This window comes from Trichosurus vulpecula, chromosome 5, assembly GCF_011100635.1.
Source record: "Trichosurus vulpecula isolate mTriVul1 chromosome 5, mTriVul1.pri, whole genome shotgun sequence".
Classification (NCBI taxonomy): domain Eukaryota; kingdom Metazoa; phylum Chordata; class Mammalia; order Diprotodontia; family Phalangeridae; genus Trichosurus; species Trichosurus vulpecula.
In genome coordinates, this window is record NC_050577.1 from 292,250,704 (window position 1) to 292,271,743 (window position 21,040).

Here is a 21,040-nt window from a genome sequence, read left to right on the forward strand (position 1 = left end):
ACTCTAAAGAGGAAGACAGAAAAGAGAAGAGAAAAAAAGCACCCAATTATATTGATGTCACTTGGAACGTTGAACACAAGAGAAGTTCTGATGAGTTCTTTTCCCTTGTGGGAAGTGGGCAGGGAAAGAAAACTTTTGCTTAGGACAGGATGCGGTACATAAGTGCATCTGCCCAAACTGGGAGAGGGCTGGTGGGGTGGGGAAGGGGGGCAAGGTTGGTTTATTTTCTTTCCACTGGCCTTGGTGCTTTGGGTACAGAGGGAAAGAGAGAAATAAGAGAAATGAGAAAGAGGGAGAAAGAGCCAGAAGAAAGGAAGACAGGAGATAAAGAGACAGATGAATTATAGATAGATAGGTGGGAGGGAGGGGAGAAATGGAGAGAGGGAGGAAGGGAGAGGGGGAGGGAGAGGGAGGCAGAGACTACAGGAAGACAGGACAAGGAAGAAGAGAAACAGAGACTCAGGAGACAGAAGTAGAGAGAGGAAGAACAAAGGCAGAGAAAGAGCCTGAGATAGAGACATAGAGAAATAGGAAAACAGAGAGACAAAGACAGAGTGACAGAGACAGGAGAGAAGGAAATAGGGAGAAGAGAAAAGCGAGGGAAAGGCAAAAAGGAGCAGGGGATAAGGAGATGGGAGGCAAGGAGGAAAAGAGAGCAAGAGTACAAAACAGGAAGAGTGAAAGGCAAAAAGATAAAGGAGAACTTACTCCCTCCTCTAGATACAGGAAATCAAGCCATTTCCCTTCTCTGAATCTTAGTTTCACTGAATGTAGAATGAGAGCATTAGACCAAATCATCTGAGATCCTTGTTAGAATATGTTCTACATTCTAAGATCTCTGCAAGCTCTAGAGCTCAATGGCATAATGTACAAATGGCCTCTAATGCTCTATGTTCTAAGGTCCCCTAAATCTCTAACATTGGACATTTTAAGCTCCCTCCCAATTCTGTCATTTTATGTTCCAAAGTACTACTGAGCTCTGGCATTCTTTGTTAGAAAGTTGCTTCCAGCCCTACCAAAATGTTCTAACCCCCTGGGTCCCATTGTCCTTCCTAAGTGACATTCTGTGCTCTGAAGTCCCTCCCTGCTCTGACTTTCTATATTCCAGAGTTCCAACATTACATTACATGCTTTTATTTTTCTAGGTTTATTTCCTTAATAAAATTAGCCCATGTGTGATTCCATAGGATGTAACCTCCTTGAGAACAGTTTCTCCCCCCATTTTTGTCTTCATGTCCCCAGCACTTAGCATGGTATTCAGGAACAAGACATCTGGATGGAGAAACAGAAGGTAGCATGTGCCAGACAAAACAAACCAGTACCATCACTACGTTGGCCACCATTCCCCTTACTTCTTTGATGGAGAGAAGCTGGGACAAGAGCCTTGGGAACAACAGTGCCCACCACCCCAAACTCCTAGAACTCCATCCCAGCCCACATGGTCATCCATGAGGTGTGAAATTGTGGAGGGGGGGGGCCACCGGTGAACAACTGTTGATCAAGTGCCACCGAGAGTTAAGTAGGCACAAGACTTCTAGAATGGCAGCACTTCCCAGACCACTAGTCCTACTTCCAGCCCAGGCCTCACATTCAGCAGCATCCAAGTAGTCTACTACTTGCCCATCAACTGCTAACCAACTGCCATACACTGGGCAGGCAAACCAGCCTAGCTGAAGCAATGAAACACTCTGAGAGGGAAAGGGAGAGATAGAGACAGGCAGAGAGACATACAGAGCAAGAAAGTGAGAGTGAGAGAGACAGAGAGACAAAGAGACAGAGAAAGAAAGAGAGAAAAGGAGAGAGACAGAGTGACAGACAGAGAAAGAGAAAGACAGAGCAGCAGACACACAGAAAGAGAGAATCAGAGAGAGACAGAGACAGACAGAGCAACAGACAAAGAAAGACAGAGACAGACAGAGCGGGGGGGGGGGGGGAGAAAGAGAGAGAGAGAGAGAGACAGACAGACAGACAGACAGACAGACAGTAGACAGTATGCACCAAGCACTACCAGCACCTTGATGACCATCTCCTCTCAGTTCCCAAAGGAGAGAGTCCATAACCTTGAACCCAAAAGAATAGAAACGCTTCCAGTTTATTGCTCACAGCCATCGCCCTGGAAAGCAATCTTTGTAGTGATGGAGCCTGGCAACCACTCCTGCAGGTGCTATAACCGTAGCTACTGAGGACCTAGAAAAGAAAGTTCTGGCCACCATAATCTTTGGCACTGTCCAGTGGTTCAACAGCAGGAACTGTTATCATTTTATCAGTGGAAATGGCTTGAAAAAGAGGCCTGTTGCTTTGTCACTGTAGCCTAAGGACCATGGGACCTTTCCTTCTGTCTGGAAGTGGAAACCTTCCACATGTGCGGTCTCCCCTCTTTAGAATGTGAGCTTCCTGAGAACAGGGACTGTCTGACTTTTCTATTTGTATCCCCAATGGTTAACACTGTACTTTGCACATAGTAAGCACTTAAAAAAAACAAACCTTACACATTCATTCACGTAGCAGGTAAAAATTAAGAACCATTATTCTCTTTTGTTGGTAATACTTTAATTTCCCTCTATGTTTGTGAGCTCCATTAAAGCAGGGTGGGTACTATCAATGAGAATCGACCAGATAACTCTAGCATTTGTCATATTGCTTTTTATAGTAGGGAGAGGATTACGTCATAAAGTAATTGGAGTATTAGAGATAAACCCAAGAAAGAGGATCCTCTATTACTTCATCTCCTCAGATTCATGTTTTCCCCATTAATGTGCTGACCTTGGAATACACACTTTACTTGCTCCCCCCCAAAACAAAACAAAACAAAAAACACTGGGATTGAAAATCTTGGGAGAGAGGTTCCTAGACAACCCCCACCTCAGGGCAATGACCAGAAAGGGGGAACTTTCGGGGACTGTCACATTGACATAGGCACATATATGACACATGATAGTTGGCATCCACAGGAAAACTCAAGTCAGTGAAGAATGTCTATTAGCCTGATTGCAACATGTATTGCAAAGAACACTCTCTAGAGCTTGTCTAACAGTAAGTATATTGGGGATGGGCAGTGTAGATGGACAGAGGTTGAGACAAGAGCTGAATAGGAGGTGAAGATAGCTGAGTTGTCTTTGGGAAACTTCAAAGCTTCTTTACTGGCCCCACACTCCTCATGAAAACAAAAGGCCATTTTTAAAATACCAGCACTTTACTGATGTTGCCATGTGACAATGAGACAAAGAATACTTCTTCTTCTGGAAAAAAAAATTAATGACTATGCAAAAGAAGACAGTGGGGAGGTGAATGTTTGGTGTCATCAGGCTGGCCAATTAGGTAATCTACAGAACAAGATTAAAAGATAGCGGGGATATTAGGAAAAAAAGGAACTGGATTTTTCTGCCCTAGATCTAGTTAAGCTGATAATGGAACAAAGTTTAGAGTAGAGAGTTACCTAGTTACACTTAGGTGTACATTTCTTTCAAGTCCTATCACACATTGTCTTTGTCTCTCATCATATGCATGTGCGTGCGTGTGTGTGTGTGTGTGTATGTGTGTGTATGTGTAGATATACATATATATATGTATGGTATATATATATATGTACATATACATACACACATACATTCATATATGTGCATATGAATATGTATATATCCATATATTTGGCTCAATCACATTCTTTTAACCTGTCACTCTTCTTACCAGTAAAGTTTACCCACTGGGAACATGAGTCACCCTATAATAGACAGCACAATTTAGTGCTTAGGAGGGATTAACAAGTCTCTAGCACAGGGCTCCTTAACCTTTTTGTGTCATGATCCCCTTTGACAATCAGATGAAGCTACAGACCCTTCTGAGAATAATGGTTTGAAACACACACACACACAAAACAAATAAAACCAAAAGAAAAACTACAATAGGATTATAAAAGAAATGATTTATATTTACATATAGTTGTCTATCTATCTATCTATCTATCTATCCATCTATCCATCCATCCATCCATCCATCCATCTATCCATGTATCTACTCACAAGTTCATGGATCCCCAAGTTAATATCCTCCGCTCTAGTGATATCGGCCAACCAATGCCAGCCTACTTAAACAATGGTAAATGATGCTGTAATTAATAGCACAAAGTGAACAACAGTACTAGCAGGTGGAGAACATTTCTAAAGACTCTCCAGGCCTCTCTACCCCTCAAGTAACCTTCATTCTTTGACCCCACAAGCCAAAAGCAACAATACTCTAGATTGCCATCAGTTGCATTAAAATGGAATCCTGTGCACTACCTATGGTAGACTGTTAATCTCAGACTGGCTTGCCCCAACCACTGACCAGGACTTTGGACCACCCTCTCCCACCATTCAGTGGCATATGCTAGAATAATTCTTAGGATTATAAAATCATGCACAGGTTCAGAGCCAGAAGAGACTTTGGACATCATTCACTCCAAAACTTCTTCCCATCACCATTTTAAAGATAATGAAATTGAGTCCCAGAGAGGCTAAATGAAGCTCCCTGAAGTAACAAGTGGTAGATCTAGGATTTAAACTAGGAATCTTCCCATTGTAAATCCCCTACCCTGTTGACATGATCTATGTCTGTCTTTCAGCTCCTTTTTGATTCAAAAAAGAAAGACTAATTCCAGTATTAGCATAATCCAAATACCATTAATTAGGTGAATCTCTATCTTCTTTGAGAAACACAACATAAAAAAAAAACATGACAATAGATGTTGGACTCATCCCCTGCTTGGATTATCCATGACAATAGAAAATTGGTCCAATCTTTATTCTGAATGCCTTGGGTGGAGGCTAATCTCTCCTCCCAAGAAAACTCACTTTTACCTTTGAATTTGTGGAACACAGCCCAGAGCTCAGCAATGTCAGTGGCAAAAGTAATGTCTGTGTCCAGGACGATGACTCGCTCCAGGTTGGCAGGAAGGGTCTTGGTCAGAACCAGCTTCATCAGACCATATATCCCAGAGTAATGTTTGTTTGGGATCCAGGAGACCTCCGACTGAATGAAAAGAGACAGAAGAAAAGAAAAAGGGAAGGAGAATTTCATTAGCTAGCAAACATCTGATCCACAACGATGACCAGATCTAGGGCACAGTGAAATCAAGTTAGACTTATTTTCAAATTTTAGGTTCATTTGAAATGTGTTATATTAAGGTAACACTCCTTTTGTAACTCTAAGCTCTGTCAAAGAGAAACTGTGGGGCATGTCAATCAATTAAAAAATCAGCCATGTGCCAGACACTGTACTAGGCACAGAGGGTAGAAATAAAAAGAAGGAAACATAATTTCTACTCCCAAGGAACTTATATTTGTTGGAGGGTGGGGGAGACAAAAAGTACATATATAACTATATACAGTGCATGTTAAAACAGCACATGAATATGCACGCATATGTTATACACACATCCATATGTATGTATATATCCATGTACACACAGTTTATTTATTTTTTTTAAATTTTTATTATTTATTTAATATTTTAGTTTTCAGCATTGATTTTCACAAGAGTTATAATCACAAATTTTCTCCCCATTTCTACCCTCCCCCTCACTCCAAGATAGCATATATTCTGATTGCCCCATTCCCCAGTCAGCCCTCCCTTCTCACACAATTTATACACACACACACACATACATATATTATAGAGGAGAGATGGAGAAGGAAGAAGGAAGGAGAAAGAAGAAAAAGGAGGAGGAGGAGAAGGAGAAGGATGAAGACAAGGACAAGGAGGTCAAGGATGTGCAGAAGAAAAAAGAGGAAGAGGAGGAAAATCCACATGCAGAGATACTACATGCACACATATACAGCACATACCACATACATCCATACACACTTGCATGATTTCGAAAGGATGCTTGAAAACAAAATATTCGCAGAGTGAATCAAAAGTTTGCAAAGCACCTTAGATGGGTTATTTCATTTGATCTTCAGGGCAGGCGGGCAGTGATGGGAATTACTGTTGCCATTTTACAGATGAAGAAACAAGGGATGAGAGATGGGAAGTGATTTGCTTATGGTTATCCCACTCGTGACATTCAAGCCCAAATTTTTCCTGACTCCAAGTTCCTGGTCTTTACGTGACACCTTGGGTACATGGTGTGCTGCTATTTTTCATATTTCCATGATCTTCTTCTCTGTCTCCCCATGCCTTTTCCTTGTCACCAAAAGTCCTATTAAGCACTATTTTGCCTGCCCTATTCAACACAATTCCTTATGATTCTATAAGCCTTCTTGCTGTTTAAAAGAATAAGGATCCAGAATCAGGAGATGTGTTTTCGAACCCTGACTCTGCTGCTTACTCTCTATGGAACCCTGGGTGAGCTCCTCTACCTCGCTGGGTCTCATCTTCCTCATCTATAAAGTAAGGGGCAGGGAGAGTTGGCAAAGTGATCTCTACGGTTGCTATTTATTCTGAACACAATTTTATGGTTCCGTAAGTTGATGGATGGATTGGTGGGGTGCAGCTAGTTTCAGCAGAAAGCAGCAGAAAGCCAACAGAGGAAGGATCTGGATAATGACCAGTCTAGGATACCTGGGAAAAGGAATGGCAGAAAAGTGGAGACTAGCAACACTTGTAGGGTCTTGGTTCAACTTCTTACCTCCCCTTAAAGCCAAGCAAGGACTCTGCATACAGGTGGTGCTTAATAAATATTTCTCAAAATGAATGGATAGCTAGTTTAAGGCTAAATCACATGATGATAAATTTAGAGCCAGAATGGACTTTAAAGGTGCTGATTTCAATTCCCTAATTTTACAACGGGGTTCTTAGAGGTTAAATGACTTGTCCATCTATACCTGCCTGGCACTTGGAAGCTGATAATCTAGATGGGGGATATTAGACAAACTAAGATTACTAAATGCAATTTGAATAAGACCATCAGAGTTGTAGTAGAGCCTTCTGTAAATTACTTTGCATTTTGTGTTTACAGATCTGTGGACATATTGCCACTCCCTTCCTCCTTCCAATAGAGTATAAGCTCCCCGAGGGCAGGGCTAGGATGTCCAAAGCAGGACTTGAATCCAGGTCTTCCTGGCCACACCATGACACAGTTTCTGTCTCTAACAGAGGACTTTTTCTACAATTCTTGTACCTGAAAGCACTGGCCTCTGGAATTCTACTCAGGTCTTCCCTCCATAGAGAACCTTCTGCCCAGGACTGGCATTCAGCAGGCAGGCTGGAAGGCTCTCTTATTCCATCAGGCCTTTGATTAACTTATTTATCTATTTTTGTTGCTGTCAGAGAAGAGGAGTTTAATGAAAGCTGAACACAGAGTATTCCATTAGGCCCCCTAATTGGAGGTCCGAATGACCTGGATTTATTTTAACACATACATAAGGCACTTTGCTAAATGGAAAGAAGTATGAATAAATGAAAATAAATTCATTTCAACATGAGCTGAAGCACAAATATCCTCCCTAATTTATCTCGCAATCGGTTAAGTCAGATCGTTAAATTAAAGTGAAAGAAATGGTGGAGAGTTTATGTTTACAGAAAAAAAAAAAGAATATGTCACAACTTAGGCCCTTTTGGGTAAAGAGATGTAGGAAGAATCACAGTCTCAGAGGTCCAAGGAATCCCCAGGCCAGCTAGTCCAACCTGTGCCCCAAAAGGAACCCCTTTCCCAATGTGCTGGACAAGTGGTCATCCAGCCTTTGCTTGAAATCTCCCAGTGACAGGGAACTCACTACCAACCCAATCCAGCAAGCATTTCTTAAGCACCTACTATGTTCCTGGCACTGGGCTAGGGGATGCAAAAAAAATAAATAGTCTCTGCCCTCAAAGGGCTTACATTCTACACAGATAAGTTCCTAGGAGCAGGAAGAGGGGAAACTGACCACTAATAGAAATGTAATGCCTGGGGGGGCGGAGCCAAGATGGCGGCTGGTAAGCAGGGAATAATGTGAGCTCCCTACGGAGACTCTCCAAAAACTTATAAAAAATGGCTCTGAACCAATTATAGAACGGCTGAACCCACAAAACAGCAGAGGGAAGCAGGGCTCCATCCCAGGACAGCCTGGATGGTCTCTTGGTGAGGTCTATCCCACACGGAGCTCGGAGCTGGGAGCTGGGAACGGAGTGGAGCAGAGCCCAGCCTGAGAGGCGTGGACGATCCAGACCAGAAGCCAGGCGGAGGGGGCCCTAGCGCCCTGAATATGTGAGCTGCGGCAGTTACCAGACCCCTCGACCCACAAACACCAAAGACTGCGGAGAAGGTTAGTGGGAAAAGCTGCGGGAGTGGAAGGAGTTCGCGGTTCGGCTTCCAGCCCCGGGGGCAGCGGAGGTGGGGCAGCTACGGCTGCTGCTGCTTCCGGCTCCAGGCCCACCTGGTGGGAGGAATTAAGTGGCGGATCAGAGCAGGAGTGCAACAGCCTGCTGAAGATCTGAGCCCAGTCTGGACTGGGGGTCCTTGGGGAAGGAGGAGTGCGGCTCTGACAGAGCTGGCACCTCCCCCCCAAACGTGGAACATAGAACTCTGTAATCTACAAGCAGTCATACCCCACTGAAAAACTCAAGGGTCAAGATAGTTGGCTGGGAATATGGCCAGGCAGCAAAAACGCACCGAGAGTCAGTCTCAGACTTTGCATTCTTTCTTTGCTGACAAAGAAGACCAAAATATACAGATAGAAGAAATTAATAAAGTCAAAGAGCCTACAACAGAAACCTCCAAGAAAAACAGGAACTGGTCCCAGGCCATGAAAGAGCTCAAAAAGGAGCTGGAAAAGCAAGTTAGAGAAGTAGAGGAAAAATTGGGAAGAGAAATGAGAAGGATGCGAGAAAACCATGAAAAACAAGTCAATGACTTGCTAAAGGAGACCCCAAAAAATACTGAAAAATATGCTGAAGAAAATAACACCTTAAAAAACAGACTAACTCAAATGGCAAAAGAGCTCCAAAAAGCCAATGAGGAGAAGAATGCCTTGAAAGGCAGAATTAGCCAAATGGAAAAGGAGGTCCAAAAGACCACTGAAGAAAATACTACTTTAAAAATTAGATTGGAGCAAGTGGAAGCTAGTGACTTGATGAGAAATCAGGATATTATAAAACAGAACCAAAGGAATGAAAAAATGGAAGACAATGTGAAATATCTCCTTGGAAAAACCACTGACCTGGAAAATAGATCCAGGAGAGATAATTTAAAAATTATTGGACTACCTGAAAGCCATGATCAAAAAAAGAGCCTAGATACCATCTTTCAAGACATTATCAAGGAGAACTGCCCTGATATTCTAGAGCCACAGGGCAAAATAGAAATTGAAAGAATCCATCGATCCCCTCCTCAAATAGATCCCAAAAAGAAATCTCCTAAGAATATTGTCACCAAATTCCAGAGCTCCCAGATCAAGGAGAAAATACTGCAAGCAGCCAGAAAGAAACAATTTGAGTATTGTGGAAAGCCAATCAGAATAACCCAAGATCTGGCAGCTTCTACATTAAGAGATCGAAGGGCTTGGAATGCGATATTCCAGAGGTCAATGGAGCTAGGATTAAAACCTAGAATCACCTACCCAGCAAAACTGAGTATCATGTTCCAAGGCAAAATATGGATTTTCAATAAAATAGAGGACTTTCAAGCTTTCACAGTGAAAAGACCAGAACTGAATAGAAAATTTGACTTTCAAACACAAGAATCAAGAGAAGCATGAAAAGGTAATCAAGAAACAGAAATTGCAAGGGACTTACTAAGTTGAACTGTTTTGTTTACATTCCTACATGGAAAAATGATGTGTATGATTCATGAGACCTCAGTATTAGAGTAGTTGAAGGGAATATGCATATGTATATATGTTTATGTATATATATAGGTGAATGTGTATGTATGTATGTATCTATGTGTATATGTATGCATGTGTATGTAGGTATATATATATGTGTGCTTTTATATATGTATGTACATATATATATGTGTATATATATATATATATATATATATATATGTAAAAGAGAGAGAACAGACACAGGGTGAGTTGAAGATGAAGGGAAGATATGTAAAAGAAATAAAATGAAATTAAGGGATGAGAGAGCAACATACTAGAGGAGGGAGATAGGGAGAGATAGAATGGGGTGGATTATCTCGCATAAAGGTGGCAAGAGGAAGCAGTTCTGTGGGAGGAGGGGAGAGGGCAGGTGAGGGGGGAATGAGTGAACCTTGCTCTCATCAGATTCGGCCTGAGGAGGGAATACCATACATACTCAGTTGGGTATCTTACCCCACAGGAAAGAAGAGGGAGGAAGATAAAAAAAATATATAAAAGGGGGGGGGATGATGGAGGGGAGGGCAGATGGGGGTAGAGGTAATCAAAAGAAACACTTTGGAAAGGGGGCAGGGTCAAGGGAGAAAATTCAATAAAGTGGGATGGGTTGGGAAGGAGCAAAATGTAGTTAGCCTTTCACAACATGAGTATATACATAATGATACATGTGTGGCCTAGGTTGAAGTGCTTGACTTCTTAGGGAGGGTGGGTGGGAAGGGAAGAGGGGAGAGAATTTGAAACTCAAAGTTTTAAAAACAGATGTTCAAAAACAAAAAAAAAGTTTTTGCATGCAACTAAAAAATAGGATGCACAGGCAATGGGGCGTAGAAGTTTATCTTGCCCTACAAGAAAGGAGGGGAGGGGGGGATGGGAGGGGAGGGGGGTGATAGAGGGGAGGGCTGGCTGGGGAACAGGACAACCAGAATGTGTGCCATCTTGGAGTGGGGGGGAGGGTAGAAATGGGGAGAAAGTTTGTGATTCAAGCTGTTGTGAAAATCAATGCTGAAAACCAAATATGTTAAATAAATAAATTATTAAAAAAAAAAAAAAGAAATGTAATGCCTGACCCCACTCAGCACATACATGTCGCTGGGGAGGAAGCTTATAGTCATGCAGTACAAGGTGGGCAGGTTCATCTTTGTGTATAGTGTAACCCTAATTCAGGTCTGGAAGCTTCCAGTCTCTCTCTTAGGCTGGGGTCCCCCAACTTTTGTAGTAAAGATGTTTTACCTGAAGCAATGTATTCTGGATGGGAGGGAAGGGAAGGAGGAAGGGGAAGGGGAGGGGAAAGGTAGAGGGAGGGGAGGGCAAAGGAAGGAAGGGTGGAGGGGAGGAGATGAGAAGGGGGAGAGGGAGGGGAAAGGAGGAGAGGGAAAGACTAATTTTCTCCAAGTGGGAGAAGGTGACGAGGATCAGTAACCATCATGAGATTCATTTAGGGATGGAGGTTAATTTTAAATACCATCTCAGAGGTCACTGATTCCGAGGAGGCCAAGAGCTCTAACTCCTTCATTTCTCTCAGAGCTCAACCTCTGACTCTCTGAACTTCTGTCTCTCTGCTATTCCCCATCACTCTGTATGATCACTCTGCCCCCGTGGCCCCTCTTAGCTCTGATAGATATTTTATGTTCTAAGGCCCCTCCTATTTCTGACATTCTAAGACTCTATTAATGAACACTGCTCTTCATTAATATAGCAGAAAAGGTATACATAATTAGAATAGTCTCTTAAAACTACAATTATGATCCTAGCTGATGACTATTAAGGAGTACAAATGGTCATCTTGAGTAAAAGGCAGCCATGGGTAAGAACACCAACTATTGTAATCTTAGGATGGTTTATCATGAACCATAGGTGCTGATGCAGTACCAGGGCAGGTGAAGAGCCAAAGCTACATCGATCTAGAAAAATCTCCTTCTCTCAGCTACCAGCACCATGTACTCTACAGATGCCTACTGTCTGATCTAAAGAGAGCTGGAACATGGCACCATTGGCTGGGCCCTCACAACCAACTTTGAAGCATATCTAAAGCTTGGTTGCCTCTGACAAAGGCTTCCAGAGAAATCTGCATCCCTTTCCATCGAGCTGGTTGTTCAAAAGCTGCAAGAACATGCTTGATCTGCCCCCATAATCCAATACGCCAACAATGGGGGTGTTAATAAGCATCAGCAATGGCCTCACAAGGCAATCTTCTAGTAACTATGGCACCTTCTCTTTCCATTATCCAGGAATGAGTGTTTGGTCCCATAAAACCAGGACTCTGAGTTTTCTATGTATTATCTGATAACAGATATTTCCATTCTTCTGAAGACCTACATCTCCCCAGCCTATCTTCAGCCTCAACTCTTACCAGATGACAATATCCCATTGAACTTAGAAAGTCAGAAGATCACAGATTCAGAGTTGGAAGGGACCTCAGAGGCCATCTAGTCCTTCAGTCAGTTGTTTCGGTCATGTCATGATTTCATGACCCCATTTGGGGCTTTCTTGGCAAAGATACTGAATGCTTTGCCATTACCTTCTCCAGCTCATTTTACAGATGAGGAAACTGAGGTCAACAGGGTGAAGTGACTTGCCCAGGGTCACCCAGCTAGTAAGTGTCTGAGGCTGGATTTGATGTCAGGAAGATGAGTCTTCCTGAATCTAGCCTGGTGCTCCAGGCATGATGAAGCCACCTAGATATACCATCTAGTCCTACCTCAATTCCTTTTTATAGAAAAGGAAACTAAGGCCAAGAGAAGAATACCCAGACTCACACAGGAAATAGCTGTAGAGCTAAGAGTTAAACCTAGGTATGCTGGCTCCAAATCATGGAATCCCAGATGGACTTTAGAGGATGTCTAGTCAAAACCTAGAGCGGATGAATGACTTGAACAAAGTGATATAAGTCATAATTGGCAGAGATGGGATTTCAGCCAAGGTCTTCCAGGAGCTCTGTTTCCAAGGCAGGAGACCTGTTCCCTGAAAACATATTGCCTAATTAAAAAAAAAACAATTAAGGAGGTTTATTGGGTCTTTACTCTGGGTGTAAAGCTCTTGGAGTTATTGAGTAGCCTAGAGTTTATCTAGTCCAATTCCTCCATTGTACAGATAGAGAAATAGAGGTGAAGAAAGATTAAGTGACTTGCCCCAAGGTCACCTCGGTAGTAGGTAGAAGATCTGGGCTTCAAATGCAAGTCTTCTGATTCAAAATCTGGTTCCCTTTCCACAATCCAGCCATAGTTTCCTATCTCGGTTGATAGGTACTTGGGCTAAAAGGGGACAGACCTGAGCTGGTGGGATGTGACCCATAGGTATTGGGAGAGCAAGATATGGGCTCAGCCCCCTTACCCCTCACTGAATCATGGTTCATGAAATTCTAAGTCTACTGTAGGCTTACCAAAAAAAAACATAGCTGACTCTGGTTCATGCTTCATGACAACTGGGGAGAGACCACTGGACTTGCAGTCAGAAGACCTGAATTCAAATCCCGTGTCAGACTCTTGGTGGTGAGGCTCAGAGCGAACTATTTCATTCCTCTCAATTTCAGTTTAATCATCTATAAAAGGAGAGGGTTGCACCTGATTGTCTATGAGGTCTTTTCCAGCTCTAAGCCTGTGACCTCGTGACCTATTTGAACACTAGGTACAACCACTGGGGTCTAATTCCAGCTTAAAGAAATTCTCAGTTTGAGTGAGAATCTGAAAAACATAGGGATTTTGTGGGATACATGGAGGTCCTTCAGTATAGATCCAAGAGTCTTGACAAAAACACTAAATGCAAATGAGACACATATATTTTGAACAACTGCTGTGCATAGTACTTTATGCCAGGCAGTGAAGAAGACATAAAATTTAGACAAGAGAGTACCCCTGCTCTTACCACATTAACAATTTAGCAGGGGATTAAAAAAATATTGACCAAGCTAAGATTTTTTCCTCTTCTCTCCTATCTTTAGTAGACTCCCCAAAGGGGATCTCCCAATTATGTCTAACCTGGAGCTTTCTTTAAGGGGATACTGCTGAGCTGGCTGAATGTTATGTCTTAGTCATTGTCTGATATTCTGGGTTTAGGGGACTTCATTCTATAGCTAGAGAAAGACCCTGCTCCAAAGCAGTGACACAGTGGTGTTTCTGGAATGTAGAAATATGCAAAAGAATGGGAAATCCCTGCACTTATTCAGGGCAAAAGAAAAAAGAAGGATTAACTGGAAACTCCCTCATAATACAGCCTCCAGCTAGAGACCTTAACTTCAGAAGGCAGCATAAAAGTCTAGTTAGGGATGATCTAAGCTATCCTGCCCTACAACCCCCATGCAGCATTTCCCTGTATAAAACAGATGGCTGGTAGCCATCCAGCTTCTGTGTCTCCCTTAGGAGGCAGTCATTTCATTGTTGGGCTTGAGTCTGTGTTAGAAAAGTCTTCCTTATGTTAATTCAAAATCTGCTTCCCTGATATACTCAACAATTCTCTTTGCTACAGGATAAGTTGAACTTCTTCTTCCATGTCAATACCCCATGCCCTGCTCTTAGGCTTTGACCAAGAGCTGTACAGATGTGGTCATTTAGAATCTCAGACTTCCTGCATATATGGGTATTCACCCAAAGGGGTTTCACGTCATAGGTTTGGAGTCAGGAAGATGTGGGGGCAAGTCCTATCAATGACTAGTTGTGTGACCATGGTTCAGTTACTTTAACTTCCCCAGACCCAAGTCATTTCAGACCTCTGAGCCTCGGGCAATCCTCTAAGGCCATGCATTTGAGATGGGTTCCAGTCTGCACCACAGAATCATAAGCCTTTTCTTATGGACATGCCCCATTGAATTCTTCCCTCTAGCTCCCCTCTCTCCCAAAAAAATTAACTTGAAAGTTGCCACAGAAACTGAGTATGCCTAGTCTAAAATGAAGCTTTAAAATTGCAATGGATAGAAACAATTCCAAATATAAAAATCTAATTTCCTCACTAAATAATTTTAAGAAGATAGAGATTTGGTTTTCCATGTACATTTTTTGGGGGGGTAACTTCGATGAACATTAAGGGAAAAGCTCCCCAATCTATACAGGACAGACATTGAGTTGAGATTAGGACTTGGAACATTTTCACATGCTGGACTCTGAATTTAACTCAATTCCTAACATCATGGCTTCCTAGTGTAAAAAGAAGTCAGGGGCCATCTAGCCTAACCCTCTCATTTGATATATGAGGAAACTGAAGTCCAGTGAGATGGAATGTCTTGTCAAAGTCACCTGGGTAGTAGTTGTCAGAGGCTGGATTTGAACCCTGGTCTTCCTCCTGTGCCAGGGCTCTCTATTCCGCACACTACCACAAAGATTTATGAAGTGCTCACGCTGAGCAGACCATGATGCCAGGCACTAGGAATATCTCCCCCCTCCAAAAATAAAAAAAGAAAAGGTCATTTTACCCAAGCAATGTACATCTACTGGGGGATGGCAAGATGGGTGCGAGAGAGGAAATATATTGTTTATAATAAGCAAGGCAAAGTAATTTCAAGAAGGAGAAAATATTAATAACTGGGCTGGGGGCTGGGGGTGAGAAATAGCCTCATGCAGGCAGCAGCATTTGGGAGTCTAAGAGGTAGGCATGAGGAGTGAGTGTGCACCAGGCATGGACCATGTCTGTTCAAAGGCACAGAGGAGGTACGCAGCTTCCCATCTAAGCAGGATGTTGGCTAATATGGGATCCTCCAAATGTGCTGAATTTATTGCTTGAAACAGACTCCTTACTCAAGCCAACAGTTTTTTTTCCTACAGATTACGAATCACTTTGACACCTTATTTGACTAAAAGAAAATGTCCTAGTTACAGAAGGCTTGAGAATCATTTCCCTTTCATTTTGTCACTGAGTAGTCTCCTTGGCAACCAAAATACTCAGAGCATTTGTGGAGAAGGACAAGTAGCCAGTGGAGAGAGAGAAACATTGGAGGGGGCCAGGGAGGAGACAGGTGAAATATTAAGAAGAGCTTATGATTTTACAACTCTTTACACCTCTGATTTTGGAGTCTTTTCCTTAAAGACCTTACTTAGAGTTCACCAACCCTGCCTTCTCTTATTTGAACCACCAGGTGAAAAATCAAAGAATCCCAAATTCAGAGTTAAAAGGCACCTGAAAATGCTGTAGACTTATAAATGGAAGGGGACTTGGAGACCATTTAGTAGAATCTCTCCCCCTTTCTCCCATTTTACAAATGGAAAAAAAGAAACCAGAAGTGAAGGGACTGGCCTAAGGTCATACAACTAGATCTTGGCATTAAGCATGGTGCCGGGCATAGAGTAGGTGTGTGCTCAATATAAGTGTTGGTTGTTGTATGATGCCATTTCTCTCCCATTGAACAGATGAGCGACTGTTTCGTTTTTATCTCCATCTCCCTAGCACTTGTTCTAATGACTTGTCCAAATGTGTGTTTTTATCTGTTTAAGGATATCCAGGTGTGGAATCTCTGCCCACCAAGGCAGACAGAAAATTGTTATGTAATTTATGATCCTGGAAAATTACCTTGACATATTAAGCAGTTAAGTGACTTGTGCAGGTTCACACAGATTGCACGTGCAGGGTGCAAGAACCCAGATCTTTGTATCATAAAATCATGGATTTAGAGCTAGCAGGGGCCTTTGAGGCTGCCTAGTTTAAAGCTCTTATATTACAGATGAGACTCAGACAGGGTCATCTAGACACCTGAGATCAGAAGTAGGATTGAACCTGGGCTCCAAGTCCCATTCTCTGTATATTAGGACATGCTGCCTTCCCAAAGGCACCATTCTTCTGGAAACAGCCATTTTGATGACTGTGTCCAGAGATAGAAGGAAGAAAAATGTATTTGCTGCAGGCAAGGAGTCCTTCAGGTTTTCCTGTGTCTTTTCAGGAGTTTATGACTTCGTGGAAACAATGAGGACCTCTAGTCCCTTGGCTTATTAAAGTAGATCACACAGGCTCAATAAAAACAGCGTTATCTCATCTACAGTGAAGTGTTAAAGCCATGAGGAATGAATGAACAAGACCTATTTTACATTTAATTTCCTTACAGATTAAAACCCATGCACATGGATGCCTTCCATACACATGAACTGTCGAGCTGGATGCTCAAAGCTAATGTTTAAGGGGGCAGCCATCACCAATTATCCTCAGTTGGTATTTATTTCAAAGACACACAGTCCATCCAAGTCAAATGAGCCTGCTTCAAGTATCCAGGCACTTGGGGACCTATTTAAAAAGCATCTCACACAGAGAAATAACTCCATACTATAACTGAGGCCCTGCATAATTGAAGAAGGTCTACCAGGGCTCAGGGCCAGGAAACTATGCCCAAATCCTGGGTTTGTTTGCCATCATCTAGCTGTGTGACCTTGGACAAGTCACTAACCTTCTGGGAGTACCAGTTTCCCTATCTTTCCCATGAAGGCCACTGGGTGAGCTGATCCGCTTCATCTCTAACATTCTCTGAGTCAGACGGGATTTTTCTATTGCAGATTTTCTGTCTTCTATCAGTTTCTATCAAACTGCTTCCTCTATCCCACCTCACTAAAAGAAACATGAACATATTTTATCTTGTCAGGTTTGAATGGAGAGGAAGGTAGAACACAGCAGAATGGCCATAAACACATTTGTGCTTCATCAATTAATTAAGGAACACATATTAAGTGCTTTGTAACAAGAGCTGGCATTCATACGGTACATTACGGTTTTTAAAATGCTTTACAAATTTAATCTCCCTTTATCCTTGCAACAGCCCTGAGAGGTGACTTATTTTTATCCTCATTTGGCAGGTAAGGAAACTGAAGCTAGATCATGTTAGATGGTAACATAGCCAGGAAGTGTCTGAGGCAGGATGGGAACTCAGGCCTTTCTGATTCTAGATCTGGTCATGTGATAGACTATCTAGCTACCTCTTTTATTTTCTAGGCACTGTTCTAGACTGTGCGGTTATATATGCAAAGAATGAAGCAATTCATTTCCAAAAGGAGCTTCCATTCCAATGAGGAAGATAGCAATTACACAAATAAGTATGTGCATGAGAAATATTAATAGGATACTCATGAAGGAATTAAATTCGAGGTGGTTGAGAAGGCACCAGTTCTAGCGGGAATCAGGAGAGGCTTTATGAAGAAGAGACTAGTTGACCCATATCTTGAAGGAAGAGACAGGATTCTACGAGGAAGGAAAATTTCAGACCTGGGAGATGACTAGTGCAAAATCACACAATAGGAGATGGAAATGGAATTCTATAAATAAAGAACAGAGGGGTCAGCTTGGCTGGTTCATAAAGGGCATAAAAGAGAACAATGTATAATAACACTGGTTAGGGTAGGTTGAAATCAGATTAAGAATGCCTAGCCAAGGAGTTTGTGGTTGATTTTAGAGGCAATAGGGAGCCACTGGAGGATAAAGAGGAGAGGATTGACATAGCCTGATTTTAGGTTAAGGAAAATTACCCTGGCAGTTGTTTGGTGGGTAGACTGGAGAAAGGAGACACTTGATTCTTAAACAAAGAAATGACTTGGGGTAGAAATTTAAATTTGGGAAGAGGGGGAAGTTTGGTAGGAAATGATGAGTTCAGTTTTGAACATGTTGAGTTTAAGATGTTTACAAGTCATCAGAGAGCTTAGGACTGGATAAGTGGACCTGAGAATTGTTAGTATAGAGAAAACTGAATCCACAGGAGCTAATGTGATGACCCAGAGAAATGGTATAGAGAAGAAGGGAGAGTGAAGGGGAGAACATGTTGGATCTGCATGAAGATCCAACAAAGGAGACTAAGTCAGACAGGCAGCAGGAGACCCAGGAGAGAGGGCTGTCCTGGAAACCTAAAGAGAAGAGAGTATCAATGAGAAGAGAACGATCAATACTGTCAAACAGTGACCAGAGAGGTTAAGAAGGATGCACAAGAAACTAAATCTGTAGTCAGAGAAATTGGGTATGTAACAGCCACTGTACTTACATATGTGACCTTAGAGGCTTTGGCCTCCTTGACTCAGTTTACTCATTTGTAAAATGGGTGTAGTAACAGCACCTACCTTCCAGGGTTGTTATGAGGACCAAATAATACTAGTACTAGTAATCAGTATTTATTTTAAATTTTACAAATAAATTTGTGTTATTTCATTAAAATGAGATAATATAGGAAAAGTGCTTTGCAAACCATAAAGCTTTAAAGTTTACTGTTACTAGTATTTTTATTTTTATTAATAACTTGTCTAGGATGACATAGCATTAGATTGTAAGCTCCTAGAGGGAAGGGGCCTTTTTGCTTGCATTTGTATTCTCGAGATTTAGCATAGGGCCTGGCTCAGAGGAAGATAAAAACAGGAGAAACGTTTTAATATTCATTAATTCAACAATCAAAAGCAGTATGTGAACTCAGATCTTCCCAAGTGAGGGAAAATAGAAGTCAGGGGAAGCATTTAAACATAAAATAACTGCAGGTGTATAAAACAGGCATAGTACTGGGGGATGGGAGGAGAAACAGACCATTGTAAAGGAGAAAGAGGAAGGATGTCCCCCAGCCTTCACTTTGGGGTGTGTGCGGTCATACTGTCCATCTAGGGCAGATATGTCAAATAAACCAACCTCAAGGGGCCCACAACACTTCTGAATGAGGCTGAACCAGATTAAAATGTAATTTGGAAACATTTAATGAAACGAGAATACAGGAAAACACAGATAATGCCATACATGGTTTTCTAAGCCAGTGCGCCCATGGGGATCCTTATGTATGGTTACGTGACCTTCATTACTATGCAAGTTTGAGGGCACTGGTTTGGGGGAGGCAAGATCGCCTTGGGCTGGAGCAATCAGGGAAGGCTTAATGGAGATCATGGCGTCTGAGCATGATCTTGAAGGATGGTGGTGATGGCAGTTTAGAAGAGTGTCAAGAGGTAGAAATCAGGGAAGGGGTAGGAGGGAGGTTTTGCACATTACAGGAAGAGCTGGAGAAAAAAAATCACAGACTGGAAAGAGGTGGGTGGGTTGTAGGGATGGTGAGCTGGTCAGTTCTTCTAGGAGGTAAGTGTGTGGGTGTGCATGTGTGTGTATTGGTGTGCCCATGTGATTACTTATGTAAGTGTACATGCATGTGTGTATACATGTATGAGTATTATGTGTGTACATGTTTGTGTGTGCGTTTGTTTCTATAAATGTGTGAATACTACATCCTGTAGGTACTTATGGCCTAACTGGATTGGTGCTTCCTAAGAAAGCCTCTATTTAACACCAGCCCCAGGCTACAAGAACAGGGAGCAATATGCTGTCAGTAAATCAGAGGAAAATATTCTTTGCTTTTTTTTTTTCATGACCATCACTTTACTCTACAGAGTCATAAAACAACCTGAAATTACCACCCAAATGATGAGATGGAGAGGTGAGCAAAAATCCAAGTCTAGTTATGAGCATTTACAGGGCTGAGCCACTGCTCTTCCTTTCCTGTAATTTAATCAAAAGGCAGTCTCAATTTGTCTTCTAAAATTCACCTGAGTGACTGGCTGAGTCTGTGCTCTATCCGTTAGCCCCCAACTCTGCATCCCCTCATTCCCACCTCTGTCCTTTCCCTCCCAGGACATTTTCCAAAGTGCCCTGAGATAGGACCCGAATGAGTAACCCACAATTTTGTTTTCCATTAATGGGACGCTTTTAATTTCCAGAGTACTTTCCGTTATTTTGGGAGGGAAGTGTTCAGTTGTGGCACGCTCTCTACTCCAAAGGACCAGGAGCACACATACTCATTGGTGGCAGCAGAATATTTGGTACTTATATGCCCTCATGATGGGTCATAAGGGGTTAAGGAGGATAAGGCGGAGGAAGCATTTAATTAATTTTTGGTTTGTCGACAAATAGTCAGCATTAATGATATGTTGGGGTCAAGTCTCTCTGCAGAGCGAAGGGCCCGAAGTAGAAGCCTTTTTTATTACTGCTCATAAATTGTCCCAGCGAACAGTCATGCTGACCCTTTCCACTCTTACAAAGCCTTTTCTCTGGGCTTGTAATAAATCCCCAAACAATATCAAAAGGTCTGATTTCAATTTCAAATCCTCTAACTTTCACCTTGAAGCTAGCAGCTTCAGGGACAATGCAGCCTGTCCTGGGGTCTTTGTGCCACTCCCCCCCCCCCAAAAGGCCTTACTATTTATAAGAACTGTTGTCAAGGAAACCAGGAGCAGAGGATAGCTGTCAAACTTGCCTCGACTTAGAATTTATCACATATGGGAACATGAGGTGTGTGTGTGTGGGCATGGGGAGGATAGGCTAAGCCACCCTAAACACCCTAGTCCGTATTAAACTTCACAAGAAAA

At 42.3% G+C, this 21,040-nt stretch overlaps 1 protein-coding gene across 1 annotated transcript in view; it reads right to left on the reverse strand.

Annotated features, from left to right (window-relative positions):
- The window catches only part of LARGE1 (LARGE xylosyl- and glucuronyltransferase 1), a 612,831-nt gene that overhangs the window by 242,545 nt on the left and 349,246 nt on the right, over positions 1–21,040 (reverse strand). The window contains exon 6 of the mRNA XM_036759140.1: positions 4,836–5,007. Coding sequence (XP_036615035.1) covers positions 4,836–5,007 — 172 coding nt within the window. The remainder of the gene's footprint in view (positions 1–4,835; positions 5,008–21,040) is intronic.